This window comes from Typopeltis vanoorti, chromosome 3, assembly GCF_054136105.1.
Source record: "Typopeltis vanoorti isolate ZY-2024b chromosome 3, IOZ_Tvanoo_1.0, whole genome shotgun sequence".
NCBI classification, from domain to species: domain Eukaryota; kingdom Metazoa; phylum Arthropoda; class Arachnida; order Uropygi; family Thelyphonidae; genus Typopeltis; species Typopeltis vanoorti.
In genome coordinates, this window is record NC_143551.1 from 97,839,761 (window position 1) to 97,857,199 (window position 17,439).

The 17,439-nt window shown below is 36.7% G+C and overlaps 1 protein-coding gene across 2 annotated transcripts in view; it reads right to left on the minus strand.

Annotated features, from left to right (window-relative positions):
- Nucleotides 1–17,439, minus strand: part of LOC150108408 (uncharacterized) — a 371,725-nt gene that overhangs the window by 88,643 nt on the left and 265,643 nt on the right. For both annotated transcript variants that reach the window (XM_090390757.1, XM_090390758.1), the window contains one exon: nucleotides 3,589–3,864. In XM_090390757.1, the coding sequence (XP_090246883.1) occupies nucleotides 3,589–3,864 (276 nt within the window). The remainder of the gene's footprint in view (nucleotides 1–3,588; nucleotides 3,865–17,439) is intronic.

Below are 17,439 nucleotides of genomic sequence, written 5' to 3' on the forward strand. Positions count from 1 at the left end.
AACTTCGCTGAAATAGATTAGGGTCGGATCAAAAGAAGTAGAGGGCCGGATCTGGCCTGCGGGTTGCCCATATGTGGTTTAAGAGATTGGAACACAACACCCTATTTCGACATCTGGCTCTCCTCATGTAGGATAGCTTCCATGGACACTTAGGACATGAAATAATAAAATAACTTTTGGAAATGAGGACCAATATGGCCATTATTCCTGGTGGACTTATACCTTGTCTACAGCCATTGGTCAACAAACCATTCAAGGACTATGTACGAAAATTCTACACGGAGTGGATGGAAGCCAGCGGCTACAACCTGACTCTGGCAGGGAAGATTAAGAGACTATCATTAGAATTGTTGTGCAACTGGATTTTGAGAGCTTGGGGAATGATTTCGTCAGAAGTAATTGCCAAGAGTTTTTTAGAAACTGACATCTCTAATGCCCTGGATGGGAGAGAAGATGACGCTATTTGGGTAGATGACTGACAATGCACACAAGGAAACCTTCCTCAAGGCTGGAAATAGCAATTGAAAATAAAAAATTCCTTGGTAAGTCTCTAATAAATTTCCTGAAAACTTTAGTTTCCGAAAATCCTCACATATATCTTGCACCACGATTTTTTATCTTTAATTTTGGGAAAAAAGTGCAAGTTATATTTAAGTAAATATGATATACTTATATACGCTGCTTATATACGAGTTGTCGAAAAGGGAACAACTCGTATAGCAGAGTATATAAGTTCTTTTCGCTATATACCCTTTGATATTAATTTGGTCTAGCTACTCACTGATGAAGCCTCAACAAAGGTTGAAACCAGATTGGGGAGTGAACTCCTACCATAATGTAATAACAGCATACATTTCCTAGGAAATGTGTTTTTACATTATGGAAAATACCAAGAATAGCGATCAGAACTTTACCACCTTTGCTGCAAGTTGCCCGGATTGTGCTACGTACTAGGACTACTTGCATTAGCTCACGCTAGTAATCGCCGATACTTTTATAGTTTATTATACTATATTCGGCATGAAACTCTCTGATTCCAATCTTTGAGTTTCTTATTCGGTTATAAAACAATGTGGGATTTAATATCCCATTAATTTAAATAATGTTTATATCGCTGAAATGAAGCCTATTGGCTCTTTATATTTAAGTAAGATATTAAACAATATTTTTTCATGTTTAATTTTTTTTTAAATTTCTATTATAATTTTGATACTTTATCCAAACACGTATACACTGTACTTACAGTGTCCAAGTTCAGTGTATACATGTAATAAAGCGGAATTATTGAATGCATATTTCGAAAGTTGCAGCACCCCCACGATTTCAAGCCATGAGCTGCCACTGCTGGGTCCAGATTCTGCACATTGCATATGGTGTTTGGGAAGTGATGAAACAAGAAAAGGTCACTGCCAAAAATAGATACATGTGGAAGTATAAAGCAGATGAATATACGAAGTTCTGTAGTCACTTAGCATCAGTACGTTGGATAGATGAGCTGGACAGAAAAGATGTTGACAATACATGGAAACTCACAAGGCAGTATCTGACAAAAGTAATGTATGACTGCACACCAAGAGTTAAGCGAGTAAATAGAGTAGGAGTGAAATGAATGAACAGTGAAATCAAGCAAACTGTGCTGGAAAATAAAATGTTATGCAGGGGGTACAAGACAGTTGGTGGTGATCAGATCCATGAAGAGTATAAAGTGCAGACTAGAAGGTGACAAGCTTGTGACCTTTAAAGGTGCAGTATTGAGAGGAGATTGGCTAGTCGAGCCAAGGTAACTAAAGAAATTTTAACACTATATGGTAGGCAAGAGGAAGAATAATTATAGCAGATTAACACTGGTGGATAGTCATGGCAGCAGACTAAAAGCTGCAAAGGATATAGTGGAATTATTGAATGAAAACTTTATCAGCGTATATCATACTGGTATAAACGATGCAGTGGAATATATAAAAGAGAAGCAAGTATTAGAGAACTGGAAGTGAAAGAAACAGAGGTGTATCAGATGCTGGTTGGGTTAGATGTGAATAAGGCTGTGGGAATGGATGACATAAAGAATGTGCACCACAGTTGGCTATGCCCTTAACCTGGCTATTTAATGAAAGTCTTGCAGTGGGTAAGATTTCTAAGGAGTAGAAAGAAGGCAAAACAGTACCACTCCACAAGCATGGTTCTAAGACACAAGTTTCCAACTATAGGCCAATCGGTATAACTGCAGTTGTGAAGGTGCTCAAGAGATTGGTTATGAATAGAATACAGAATTGGGTTGATGGACATTGCATTCTTTATGGTGGTCAGCATGGATTTGTAAAGGGTAGGTGCTGTTTTATTAATTTACTTGCATTTTATGATAAGCTGACGAGTGTGTTAGATAAGGGAGAATCACATACAGTAATATTCTTATACTTTGCAAAAGCATTTGATAGATTACCACATGATAAGTTGGTGTACAAGCTGCAGAGGATAGGAATAGATAGTATATTGGTTAGATGAATCAAAGATTGGCTCTCTGAATGATACCAGCAGGTTGTGTATGATGGAGCAGTGTCTTAAAAAAAGAAGGGTAACCAGTGGCATGCGCCAGGACTCTGTTATTGGGCCCGTGCTGTTTAACTTGTTTGTAAACAATATATCATATGGACTGACTGGGGGATCTTCAGTTATTTGCTGAATCCCTTCAGGAAGATTTGAATAGACTTTTTACTTGGAAAAAAGAGTGGAGTTGTTTTAATACCAATAAGTGCTTTTGCAGTGCAGAAATATAAGGCTGTGTACTATATTGATTGTGCCGTACTGCAGGAAACGGATGAGATTAAGCATTATCAGAATGTGTTGTTAATGCCAAGAAGTGTTAAGGATTTTAAGATTCTATAGGATAAATGTTGTCAGTTGAATGAACCTCCCACGATGATTTGGGAGCGATGTTGACAGTAGACTGAAGTTTAGAGAGCATGCTGCTAGTGTTGCAAAGGCTGCACATTGTAGTGCTGCTATGAAAAGAAATACTCTAACACTTAAGGATAAGGAAGTGGTCTTGCTACTGTATAAGGCACAGACCATACTTGGATTATTGTGTGCAAATGTGGTTACCTGGTTTTCAATGTGATGTGGAGACATTGGTCCAGAGATGAGTGACTAAGACCATATCAGGAGATGATATGATAGAGACATTTAAGTTACTGAGAGAATATTATCCGATTAATCCAGAGGGGATTGTAAAAAGAGTAGAAGGTGAGAGGGGAAGAACTAGAGGTCATTCCTGGAAGTTCTGTAAAAGTGTGGTGAAGAGGGGGTGTGAGGAGTAGATTATTTACATAGAGAATTGTCAGTGGAATGCATTATCAGAATGTGTTGTTAATGCCAAGGAGTTTTAAGGATTTTAAGATTCTATAGGATAAATGTTGTCAGTTGAATGAACCTCCCATGATGAGTATGTTGACTCCATAGAGGATGTAATAAATATAAATAAGAATTTTAAATTTTTTAAGTTCTTAGGTTGAAAAATATAACATTATATCTAAAATAAATTATTTATTTTTCACTGAATGTAAGCACGTGTAGTAATCCATAAAATTATTTTACCTTTTCATCTTTTTCTTTAGTTTTCTTTTCTTTGTCCTTTTCTGCTTTATTTTTGTTTTTCTTCTCTGATTTTGGCTTTTCACCTTTTTCCTTTATTTTTAATCGCTCTTTTGTTGGCTTGTCTTTCTCTTTCTCTTCTCTGCCATCTTCCTTTTCATTCTTTTCTTTATTCTTACCTTTTAACTTGTTTCTTTCTTTACTTTTCTTCTTTGTTCTATCCTTTTTCTCATTTTTTTCCTTCTCTTTCTTTTCCTTGCGATGATCTTTGTTCTTTGCCTGATAAAGTAAAAATTAGGCTATGTGATATGTTTTTAATTAAAAGAAAAACAAATAACAACCTATTTTAAATATGCCTTTTTGGGAAAAAAGTGCTAATGTCTGAGTTTGAAAAAATTATATCCTTGTTATCATCCATGTTACTTCTAAGACAAAAAAAGACAACAAGCTTGTGAAATTTGTATAACTCACGATTTCGAGTAAAAAGTAGATAAACATTCAATTTTGAAATTACACACAAAAGGGTCATGTGGTAACACTCAAGGATAAAAGGCAAAAGGCTGCAAATTGAATTTATTATTAAGCGAATTGTATTTGAAGGAAGCTCTTTTTGTGAAGAATAAAGTTGCAAACTTGGATGTCTTGTAACGTCTTAAAGACATTACTAGATGATTTCACATGGGGAATAATTATTGGAAAGCTTGAAGAAAGCAGCAGAATTACTGATATTGCCAGAAAGTTTGGATCTTGCATAGTATTGTACCCAGGCTCTGGCAGCACATCAAACCAATGGAATGTGTGTTCTAGATGGTTGCTAAGTGGTCACCTTTGCTCTACCACAGAGCATGAAGACAGATTTTTGGTTATAACAGCAAAACGTAATCGACACACCACAGCAGATCAGCTTGCAAGTTGGCTCCATTCAAGCATGGGTACATGAGTATCTCAACAAACCGTGGCAAGAAGTCTGCAACAAGTAGGCCTATACACCTGAAGACCTGTAATCTGCATCCCTTTATCCACAGCTCATCGTAGAGCACAATTTCATGGTATTGTATCCATAACAATACCACTACATTAACATACCAATGAGCTAATTAATGTACTCTTCACAGATGAGAGGGATGAAATTGGTACTGTTTACGATTGCGAGAATGTTCTTGAAAGAGATAGATACAGCAGTGCTAGGTGTAGGAAGTCATTATGCTTAATGGACACATCAAGCTACAAGCACTGGAGAAAAGGGACTATGACTGGCGAGCAATAATGAAACCAAGTTCTTTAACGTCATGTTCAATTGTTCTGTGGTGCTATATGCAAAGAATTCATTTTTATGGATGACAATGCCACACCACATCGTACACAAGCACTAGAGATACTTTTGGACACTGAGGAAACTGAATCAAGTGGCCAGCATGCTCCCCAGATTTTAACCCCATAGAGCACATCTGGGATGCAATTGAGAGATGCATTGCTACTTGAAATTCCCCTCCAAAAAACAAACAAGGCTTTATCCTTGCTGTGAAGGAGTGGGCCAGTGGGCCTCAAGAACTACTAAATCACTTGGTGCTAAGTATGGTATGACATTGTGAGACCTGCATCGCAGTTCAGGGTGGATATATTCCATACTGAATATTATATCTCTGCATAGTTTTCCATAAGCATTGTACATTAATTCCTTAACTAAGTCCTTAGGAAATTTGTAACTTTTGACAAAAACATATTGCAATTTAATTTGTATGAAATTTATAACACATTTTTGTGTAATATAATTTATGCTGGCAATAAATTTATGTCCACATTTGGCTGTAATCATGAATTTTTTTTCATATACAGGTAAAAATGTAGTTCATCCTTAGTTTTTGTATACCAATAGCGGATTATTATAGTGGAATTGCTAGAGTGAATTAAAAGAAAAAAATATGACCTCCCTCCACTCCATTTTGAAATAAATACCCAAGAAGGTCCTGATATTCAACTGGGCAACTACAGCTTCTTGAACTTATCTTGGGGAAGGGGGGGGGGATGTCCCTCCCAAGTACATTACTGGTCCTTAATTTATTTTCCCCATGCAGTGAAGAGTTTAAGTATTAAACAGCAGACAATACTAATGATTTTAGTATTGCCTGCTATTTTTAAAGTATTAAACAGCATTATGCTGTCTAAAGTATTAAACAGCAGGCAATGACCATGATCTTTTACTAAAGAGTGATAAGGGAGAACACTCTACTTGAAATCAGGCAAGAAAGGAAATAATGGGAAATCATATACCAACAACAGAACATAAAGAAATGGCAAGAACCATACATAAAGCACCAAAATAGCATGAAAAGTACAAAGGCAAACAATAATGGAAGACATATAAAGCTAAAAGAGTATGAAATAATACAAATGAAATCCAGAATGAACAATTAAATTCCAAAATGATGCAATAGCTTAATTTATGCCACTTATTTGAAATCTTGTGAACTAAATATGTGTACAGTCTATACCACTAAAATCAAAAATAACCCAAATCTTCAACAGTCGAGAGAGAAAGAGAGAGAGAGAGAGAGAAGAAACACAAGTGATGAATAGCTAGCCTGCATTAATCAGCTTAATGGACATTTACATCCATCATTAGGTCTCTATCCAATTAAGAAGCTGACTTGTTTCAATTACAATGCAATAACCTTTCCCTTAAAAAATAAAATAAAATAATGTAATGTAATGAGAGCTGCACTGTAATAATCTGGGGATAGTTTTTGACCAAGCCTTATGGATTACACAAATGTAGCAATGTGAAGACAAGCCATGACGAGCCTATGAGCCACCTGGCCATTTTTGAAATATATATATATATTGTGTGTGTGTGTGTGTGTGTGTGTGTGTTTTATGGGGGAACCCATCCACAAGAGGTTGGTCAACCTATAGTATGCTAGTACTATGGATGAGAATATGAACCCTCAACATTAACTCCCCATTCACTGACATCCCCCAAATCATCCAGGTACCTTTCCATATTTCAGATCTCTAATAGCTTTTTCTATCTTTAGAATTCAAATATATTGATGATTACATTCCTCAAGTATATTTTCTATCACAGTCTTGTTGTTGATTATTTCATTTCATAAATTTTCAAATCAAATCAAGTAAATCCTTCAGTCATCTAAAATATTCTTATATTCAATTTTTATATCACCTTTACTATCTTGGATTCCCCTTTTTTACCACTTTCATTATCTTCTATATTATTTCTAAAATCTTTCCATGACTTTTGTTCAGATTCTTTTATACGTAACTCGGTGCTGCTATATCTTTCTCTGTATTCTCTGAGAACACATGATATCTTATCAAGTTTTCTTGTCTGTGATGAAATTCTTGTTTTACTATTCTTGCAAACCTGCTCAATATTTTCTTCAGATTCTGCTACTCCTTTAAAATATTTTTATATTTAGGTCTACAGTTTACATCTGTTAACTGTATAATTCATTTCAAAACTTCATTCATTCATTAATGGTTCTAACAGGCACTTAAGTGACCACGACCTTCCAACTATTCTTGGATTTCTCAACTGTAATTCAAGGATAAGGTGGTTAGCCCTATGTCTCTAGGAGTGTCCTATGTCTGTAGATACATGTGTTCATGGAGCCGGTTTGCCTGTTCTCCCCCAGATGTTTCATCCCCCCAGATGCAAAAACCCAAGTTTCCGGGTGAAAAAACCCCTATCCCCGTATGAGACTGGCTAACTCACCTTTCTTTTAAGATAAACATTCCTCACGTCACAGATGGGAATCGAACCCAGGTCTTTCCAACCAAAGGGCTTCATCTATACCGACTGAACAACGGAGGCTCATTTCAAAACTTCAGTACACATATTTCTTTTCAATGGTTCCGCACATTTTTATCCTACTCAACCAGGTAGTGTTTACTTCCTATTTAAAATGCCTAGACACCCTTGTATTGTAGAATAATCTGCAAACATCACTATCAATAATGACACTCTTGTTTCTTGTGTGTTCTCTCCACAAAATTTATACACACTTTTAAGATGGAACATGGTGTTAGCAATGTCTAGTGAATGTTCAGAGCAGAAATCTAGCAGATACCTTTATTATTACTCTTCCCATTTTCTCCAAATTTTCCAAAACCATTTCCATATATCTGGGATTCATTGACTATTTTACTTTTTAGATCCAACACTAGCTTTTCTTTTTTACTTCATATCAGCTATTATCTCTTAATGACTCAAAAAATTCTTCTATTCTTTCCTATCAGAGATTTCCATTGGATAGCACACACAAATAAGTCACATGATATAATTTCCCATTCTGAAATTGGTTGAGTTACTCTACTTGAAACTGACTTTCATTCAAGATGTTTATTTTCATGTTTAGCATAAATACTACTACTACAACTATTTCCACCTTTTCTTGATCATCTTACATCCTGAAAAAATCATGTTATTTTTTTTTAGAAGGATGTCACCTGTTCTGATCATCTTAGATTCAGTAACATCAATTTTGCCAATATGGTATTTTTATAATTTCTGTTAGCTTCAGATTTTTTTCAATGAAGTTTTGTAGCTAATTTTTCATATATATATATATGCAGTAATCTACCATTTATCTAACCCTTCAATTATCAGAACTTGTCATTCTGATAATTGACGGTCCAATAAAAAGTAGATTACTCTGAGTGCAAGTGTGCAAATTTGAAACTGAATTCATGTAAAAGATGATCTTCAGCCAGAAGATTCTGTGATCAATTGTCAACTCCATGATGTGATACATCAGACTTTATTATTTTACCATTATTTATATATATATATATATATATATATATATAGAGAGAGAGAGAGAGAGGATGCAGGACTGATATTCTAGCAGCCTCTTCTCAACATAACATCTTGTTTGAAAGTATAAGAGAAAGACAGTCACAAGAAACCATTTAAATAACACTGGAAGGGAAAGAGAAGTTGTTTATTCATGGTAGAGGGTAACATGGAGGATAGTTTATTAAAAGGAAAGAAAGCAGGAACCAAATTATAATATATGTTCAATAAAAGGTGAATTAAGAATAAAAGTTTAATAAAGACACAACTAGTTTCGTTGGTAAGCCAACTTCATCAGGTGTCAAAACACAAAGGTATATACAAAAAGACTGACAGAAGCATTACACACTAACAACAACAGAGCTATCAAAAATTGCAGTTAAGTTTGAATTGAAGTCTGCGCTTCAGTTCTAGCTACATTTATATGCATGCGTGTGATCTCGCAAGAATGCCAGTACTGAATAGCAGGGCAAGGCATCTGGTAAATTGTAGCTAAGGTTGCTATTCATGTGGGTAGAATCGAGGGCAATTTCTTTTGACTCCAGGATACGTCTTTCAAGTTCATCATAACATTTGTGAATATTAGAAGTTTGATTCCAGTCTATTTGGTGTTGGCGGCCTTCATCAGAATTTACAGAGAACAAGAACGTGGATGATGAGGGTGCTGGCTCGGATTCTATTATAAGAGATGTCTCTTTTGTGCTCTTCAAGACAGAGAAAAATTGATTTATCTGTTTGTCTATAATAAGGTTTACCACAACTACAAATAATTCTGTATACTCCTGGGAACTGAAGATGTTGATGTTTTTCTTTAGGCTGACTAAGGATAGATCAGAGTTTCGGTAAAGTAGAGATGCACACTTTGATATTAAACTTTTTTAAAATTCTTGCAAGTTTTGGGGGGAGGGAACTAATGTAAGGTAAGGAGATGCAAGTTCTGGGGGTAGTAGAATCTTCATTGGTTTGTTGACGACGTTGAAAAAGAAGTTTCTCAATACTTTTTGGAGTGAAACCATTATTGGCAAAGGTCTTTTTTAGGAAATTAAGTTCATTTCGAAACTCCTCCTCGTCTGATAATAAGGATCTCGCCCAATGTGCAAGAGTAGATATAATGCCATATTTCTGTGGAGGTAGTGGTGAGAGGACATGTGAAAGTATCTATCTGTATGTGTTGGTGTCCTGAAGATTGAAATTTTAATATTATCAGTACTCCTGTTAGCTTTATGTCTAAAAAAGAAAGACAATGGTTAACTTCTAACTCAGAGGTGAAATTGATGTTGTGATGAAAGCTATTTAAATGATTCAAGAAAACTTTGAGGCTAACTGGGCTGTGTTCCCATATATAAGAAAAATATTGTCAATATAAAGGAGCCAGATTTTAGGTTTCAGCATGGCTAAATTGCTTAACAAATTGCTTTTTTGTTAAGCAATTTAATTGTTTATTTAATAAATAATTAAATAAATTTAATAAATATTTAATTGTTTGCCTCAGGGCGTGATCTAATCTGGCAATGGCTCTGACTTCAGTAATAAACTTTCTGGTGTCTGCATGTTCATATACTTATTTTTCACAAGTGCCTCTTAAAATTTATTTTCATTAAAATAATGATAATCCAGAGAAAAGATTTTTTGTTTATTAATAGAATTTTTGGTCAAACATCTCACAGTGAGGGCAGTAAATTATCTCAACCATCCTCGGTGTAAAATTTAGTTTAGTGAAAAGATGTTATCCAGACTAATATATTCACTAAACAAAAGGTCACGCAGTTAGCCTAGTGGCTGTGCGCTTCGCAACCATATGACTGGGGAAAGGGTGTCCCAGGTTCAATTCCTGTCAGAGACGTGAGGAATTTGAGGATCTTCCTCAGCCATAGCCAAGTTAGCCGGTCTTGGGCAATAGGATTTTTTCTGCCAGTTTATCTGGCATTTTTCATCCTGCAATCAGGCAAACCGGCCCCGTGAACACACACGGATCTACAGCCATAAACACTTAACCCCCCCATGAGGGGGGCTCAACTCATCCCAATAGGGACGGGGGGAGAAAAAGGGAGGAAACTTCATACGAATAAATAAAAACTAAACAAAAGACTATTACAGTGATGCAAGATGCTATGAAATATTGCAGAGCACAGTGATCTATGCAGACTCCTACAATAGGTATGTGAATATTGTTAAAACGTTTTTAGACATGCTAAACCGTGGCAGGGAAATTTTAACAAAATATTTCCCAAAATTCAGAAAGAGGCAGAGAGTCATCCCTGTTAAGATTGGACTTATGTAGTAATGCTGCTTCACGGTTAACTTTGCAGTCTTTCCATTAGAATTCCATTTTAAAATGAAACTGTGGTACTCACTCATAAAGTATAATGGGAGAAGGCTAAAATTTCACACAAAAGTAGATTTTGAATGGGAAAACTCTACGAGGTGATATTTCTGTAATTTGCCCAAAATATTTCTGGAACACTCTGCATCCCATATGAGAATCACACAGCACAAGTAAATAAGTGATTGATGGGACTTGTAAAACTGTGACTTCTATTCGGATAGTGTAAGCATGTTATGTACAAAAAAACTGTTAAGTGACCCATGTGCATGAGTCTAAAATATTTAATGAAACCGAAAGGCATATTATGTTGAAGCTGTTCTCAAAATTGTGGAGAAAATGCTGTCATATATTTGGAAATGATTGATGTATCGTTACTGTAATGTTTGACATCATATATCTTCTTAAAAGATGTTATAAAGCCAAGAACAAAAATTAAACATTAATAGTTCTTTATCACAAAATCTTTGCATAACCAAAATGTATTACTTAAAATATCACTAACAATTAATTTCTACTGTGCATGTAATTGCTGATTTCATTTTTATTTGCATATAATTTCTTGTTAATTAAAATTTTAATATACAGAGTCCATCAAAAAAATGTATACACACTTTAACAGATGTCATCTATGGATTTTTTTAAAGTTGGATCGAATTACGATAGCAATGTGTAGTATGATGTTCTCTCAGAAGACGTCATTACTCATATGAATACTAGCATCAACACGTGACCAGCAGGACAGTCAAAAAAAATGGCCGAGGCAGGATTGTCATTCGAGGGACGTAAAACCATTTTAAAGTGGTATTTCAAATTTGAGTATGTTGGTGAAGTTCAATGACAATGGAGGTGCAAGTTTGCAACACAACCTCCAACACGCCTGACAATTGCACGTATTTGTGATCAGACCCATGATACAGTGTGTGATGTTCACAAGGGAAGATCCGGGAGGCCTTGCATAGCAATAAGTTCTGCTTCCTCAGCTATGGTTGAAACAGTTTACATGCTTGCCACAGAAGTTTACCACACAATGTGCAGGTGAGACAGGAGTTAGCAGTGCAAGCATACGGCACATTCTTAAAGCAGCTAAGTGGAAAGTTTACATCCCAAGATTATTACATGCAATGAATGAATGAAGATGATCTTGATATCGAAGAATGCAGCATTGCGAGTGGTTTCAATGGATGAGAATGAGGAGTTTGTGGCGAAGATAGTTTTGTCTGATAAAATACAATTTAAGCTTAATGGAACAGTGAATCGACATAATTGTTTACTGGGCTCCAGAAATCCGGGCTTTCATGTGGACAAGGCAGTCAATTTACTGGGGCTTAATGTCTGGTGTGGATTGTCATCTAGGCATTTAATTGGACCATTTTTCTTTGTAGGTACTATTACTGGTCAAATGTACCTAGACATGCTACATACATCCATTTTACCTGCCATTCATGCACTTTATGAGAATAATCAATTTCTCTTCCAACAAGATGGCACACCACCACCACACTACCACCGAGACATGAGAGCTTACCTCGATGAGAGTTTGCAGGGACAATGGATAGGACGAAGAGGTGCATTGAGTTCCCAACACATTCTCCTGATTTAACACCCTTGGACTTCTACCTATGGGGGGACTCTAAAGGATGTAGCATATCACAGAAAACCAGTTACACTGGTGGCCCTTCAGAAAGAAACTGAAACGGCATGCGCAACAATCCCACTTTGGCCAACATTGCCCAAGCAGTAGTTCGTCGTAATAATAAGTGTCTGGACGCTAGTGTTAACCACTTTGTGAGGACCTCGTGTAATTGTAATTCTAGTAGCAAGGCTTATACGTTGGTTAGACATAACTGGTAATTAGTTTACGGAATTAACAACGCATATAAAGTATATTAATTAAAGGTAACTTTAATAAATAACTTCTATATTTCGGCAAAGTCACATTGCCATCTTCAGGAACATAAAGATATGGTATGTGCACGCAGGCACTAACACAAAGCAAATGAGGAAGAAAGCAAGAAACTAATATTGTTCCTAAAGTCCTGATGGTGCCGTCTTGCGGGCTAATTTGGTAGTCTTGGCAGTTGGGCTGAAGTTCTCATAATGTAAGTCTCCCAAATTTGGGGTAGTTTCATGCACCCAAATTTGTTGAGGTTAGGAACGTTTTTTAGAGCTGCTGAAGATTCTTTGAATAATCTTTCGTATTTAAACTTGCTGCGATGAATTATTTTTGTTTTCTTCCAACGAATTTTATGGTGGGTATCTAAGGCATGGTCTGCCAGCCCAGAGCGGCTGTACTGGTGAAACCAGATGTAGTCTTTGTGTTCTGAAATCCTGATATTTGTTGTTCTGCCTGTTTGGCCAAAGTAGGACAATTTGCAGCTGCAAGGGGACCTGGTATACACCAAACCACTTCCCCTAGACCCTACCTGGTATACACCAGGTAGGTCTAGGGGAAGTGGTTTGTCTTTGGTAGAGCGGATAAGGGATGCCAACTTTTTATATGGTCTGTAACAGGAAGTAAGGTCATATTTTTTGAGGATATTGGTTATTTTCTCAGAGGTGCCCTGGATTTAGGGGATGGTGATAGACTTGGTGTAATCTTTATTGTGGAGGGGGGGGGGGGGGGAGGGGGGGGTTGTAGTTTACTGGTTTTTAGTATTTTTTGGATTTTCTTGGGGTTATAGCCATTGGCTAAGAAAGTGTTGAGGATGTGGTTTAGTTCAGTAGTCAGGGCCTTGTCATCTGAGCAGATTAATTTTGCCCTGTTATATAGTGGCTTGGATGTGTTATATTTAGCTTGGATGAGCTCAAGGGTTTCTTTGAGTGGGACATTAGTGAATAGGGAGGAGACGTCAAAACTGACCATTATGTCAGTGCGTTGGAGTGTGAGGTTTTCTATACTGGCTTTAAAGTGAGCTGAGTTTTTTATGTGTGATGGTGTGTTGCCAGTGTAGTGTGTGAGCATTTTGGCTAAATGTTTGGCTAATTTATATGTGGGGGAATCAATGCCATCCACTATGGGACGCAATTGCACATTTTGTTTATGTATTTTTGGGAGTCCATATAATCGGGGGGGGGGGGGGGGGGGGGGTCTAGAGTTATAAGGTTTAAGTTTGTTGGTGACTTTCTTAAGGAGTCTGTGGAGAGTTCTAATCTGAGAGCTGGTCGGATTATATTCAATGGGGAGGTAAGTAGTACGGTCTAGTACTAAAGCATTTAGCTTACCTTTGTAGTCTTTTTGATTGGGCACCACAGTGGCGCTTCCTTATCAGCTTTGGTGATTACTATTTTTTTGTTGTTTTTCAATTCTTGTAGGGCTGCATATTCGTTTCTGGATAAGTTGGTTTTTGGATGTTTGGCTTTAGTGAGAACACCGACTACATCCAGTCTTACATTGTTGGCGATATGGTTAGGCAGGTTGCGAATCCCACGCTCTATTTGGGATCATGATTTCTTCAGCAGGTATCCTTTTAGGAGCTAGGGCGAAATTGTGACCACGTGAAAGTGCGGGTGAGTGCTTCAGGCTTTAAAACTGCCGACGAGAGGTTGACTACAGTGTTGAGTGGTGGCTGTGGTAAGGAAGTAGAATTCTTTGTCAGGCTTTCGTATTTTTTCACGTGCCCGACTACGTATTTTTTTCGAATTCTTTTCTTGCCGATGTGCATGAAGTATTGACCATAGATCACAGCCGAGTGTATTCGTAAGCTCTTCCTCTAGCGCCCGTAAGGTTTTGTTTTCGTTGGCAAGGAGAAACGCGCGTCGCGGTAATTTGTTCTCTGAACAGGGCGAAGCTAGTGCGGTTATAAATGCATAGAGCTTTCTCGGAAGTAAAACGGGTGCTTCAATTTGACACAATTAGGGATCACTTTGTTATCCCCGGCAGCGTTTTAGGAACGGTCAGACGATTTATTTGCCTCGATATCTTCAAACCTCAATTTGCCGTATTGACGGGCCTTTCGTGCGATTGCATCTCCGTGGATGATCATGATTCTAGTTTGACATAACTGGTAATTAGTTTAGGGAATTAACAACGCATATAAAGTATATTAATTAAAGGTAAACTTTAATGAATAACTTCTATATTTCGGCAAAGTCACATTGCCATCTTCAGGAACATAAAGATATGGTATGTGCACGCAGGCACTAACACAAAGCAAATGAGGAAGAAAGCAAGAAACTAATATTGTTCCTTCGTCCTACCCATTGTCCCTGCAAACTCTCATCGAGGTAAGCTCTTATGTCTCGGTGGTAGTGTGGTGGTGGTGTGCCATCTTGTTGGAAGAGAAATTGATTATTCCCATAAAGTGCATGATTCCCATTTAATCACCCGCCAGCTTGATGGATCTTTGGTTTTCCTCTGTTTACAGAAAACCCACCCATACTGGCAGATACATTCACACAGCAATCCCCCCCCCCCCCCCCCTCACAACAATATGGGATTATAAAAACACTATATAACAGGGCAAAATTAATCTGCTCAGATGACAAGGCCCTGACTACTGAACTAAACCACATCCTCAACACTTTCTTTAGCCAATGGCTATAACCCCAAAAAAATTCAAAAAATACTAAAACCAATAAACCACAACCCCCCCCCCTCCCCCCCCCTCCACAATAAAGATTACACCAAGTCTATCACCATCCCCTACATTCAGGGCACCTCTGAGAAAATAACCAATATCCTCAAAAAATATGACCTTACTTCCTGTTACAGACCATATAAAAAGTTGGCATCCCTTATCCGCTCTACCAAAGACAAACCACTTCCCCTAGACCTACCTGGTGTATACCAGGTCCCTTGCAGCTGCAAATTGTCCTACTTTGGCCAAACAGGCAGAACAACAAATATCAGGATTTCAGAACACAAAGACTACATCTGGTTTCACCAGTACAGCCGTTCTGGGCTGGCAGACCATGCCTTAGATGCCCACCATAAAATGCGTTGGAAGAAAACAAAAATAATTCATCGCAGCAAGTTTAAATACGAAAGATTATTCAAAGAATCTTCAGCAGCTCTAAAAAACGTTCCTAACCTCAACAAATTTGGGTGCATGAAACTACCCCAAATTTGGGAGACTTACATTATGAGAACTTCAGCCCAACTGCCAAGACTACCAAATTAGCCCGCAAGAGGGCACCATTAGGACTTTAGGAACAATATTAGTTTCTTGCTTTCTTCCTCATTTGCTTTGTGTTAGTGTCTGCATGCACATACCATATCTTTATGTTCCTGAAGATGGCAATGTGACTTTGCCGAAATATAGAAGTTATTCATTAAAGTTACCTTTAATTAATATACTTTATATGCGTTGTGTAATTGTAGAAATCAAAGGTAACTCATATTCAACCCTTGATGTCTGTATAAATTTAGTATTAGAATTTTTATACAGGTTTTTCTTTTGCTGAAGTGTGTATACATTTTTTTGATGGACTCTGTATACACTGATCTAAAATAATTGGAGCCTTGGTTCAAGGTTACATTGTGAGTGGTCGGTGTAATTTAGTGCTCATGTAATCTGTGATATTAATCTGTTTTGCTGTGTTTTTTTTATTAGAAAATTAGTGTATTATAGTATATTAGAGGAGATCTTTGTGATTTTAGAGTACTTAGTGTCTCTATAACATATTTTTATTGTGATACTGTAGTTATTAAATATAGCTATAAAATGGTACCAAAAATGCAGAAGAAACAGAATGCTAACAAGAACAGCGAAATAGTGAACAAGAAAATTTTCTCTGTTAAAATGAATATTGAAAATAATTTAATCTCCAAAATTGCGAGGTGAAAGCAGATCATTAGACAGATGACGAGGAATTATAGAAAGTTGAATGGCATTTAGAGGAACAGGAAAAACAAAAAAGTTCAGCAGCAAAATGGAAAACAACAAAGCAAGTATAATCAGGTAAATTAGTGCATAATAACAAAAATCTAGTAAGTCTAGTTGACTGTGAAAAGATGGATGTTACTTGATATGGTGACTATGACTTGGTATAGTCACCATAAAACATGCCACTGATAGTGGGTTATAATGAGTTTTCCAAGAGCAAAAATTAAAATTATAATGCAAGCAATTCAAAAACAGAAAAGCAAAGCAAATGAGATCGTAATTCTGATAGGTGCCAACAACTTAAGTAGCGATAAATTCTGTATGAGAGAGGATATGAAAAGGTTGTTGGAAGAAGCTAGAGCGAAGTCTGAGAAAGTAAAAATCATTAGTATATTACCTGGATATGATGGAAATGAATTGCAAAGAATGGCTATGATGGCAAACGATTCAATGCTAAGGCTGTGTAGAAAGGATGGATGTGGTAAGTAAGTTTGAGGGATGATTGGATTTATATAAGAGGGACAGCCTACCCTTGAATGTATTTGGCATCTTGAAAATTTATTAATTGATATGAGACCTAACACAGACTCAAAAAACTGAATTCTGGTGGGAGGAATTGTGAGAATCTGCATGTAACTGTGTTAATGATGGGAATGGTTATTATTATTATGGAAATGATTACGAAGAGAGAATAATTCTGTGTTCATCTGCTTCGGACCTATCAAATGTGTAAAGATGTTGGAAGTTTTTCCACTTGGTTATACTATAAATTAAAGAAACCAAGAAATTACATTCTTGGTTTAAACTTTTAAAGTTTAAAGTTTTTTAAAAGTTTTTTTTAAAGTGCAAAGGTTTTTTTTTATATATATACCAGGTGATTTTAAAATAAT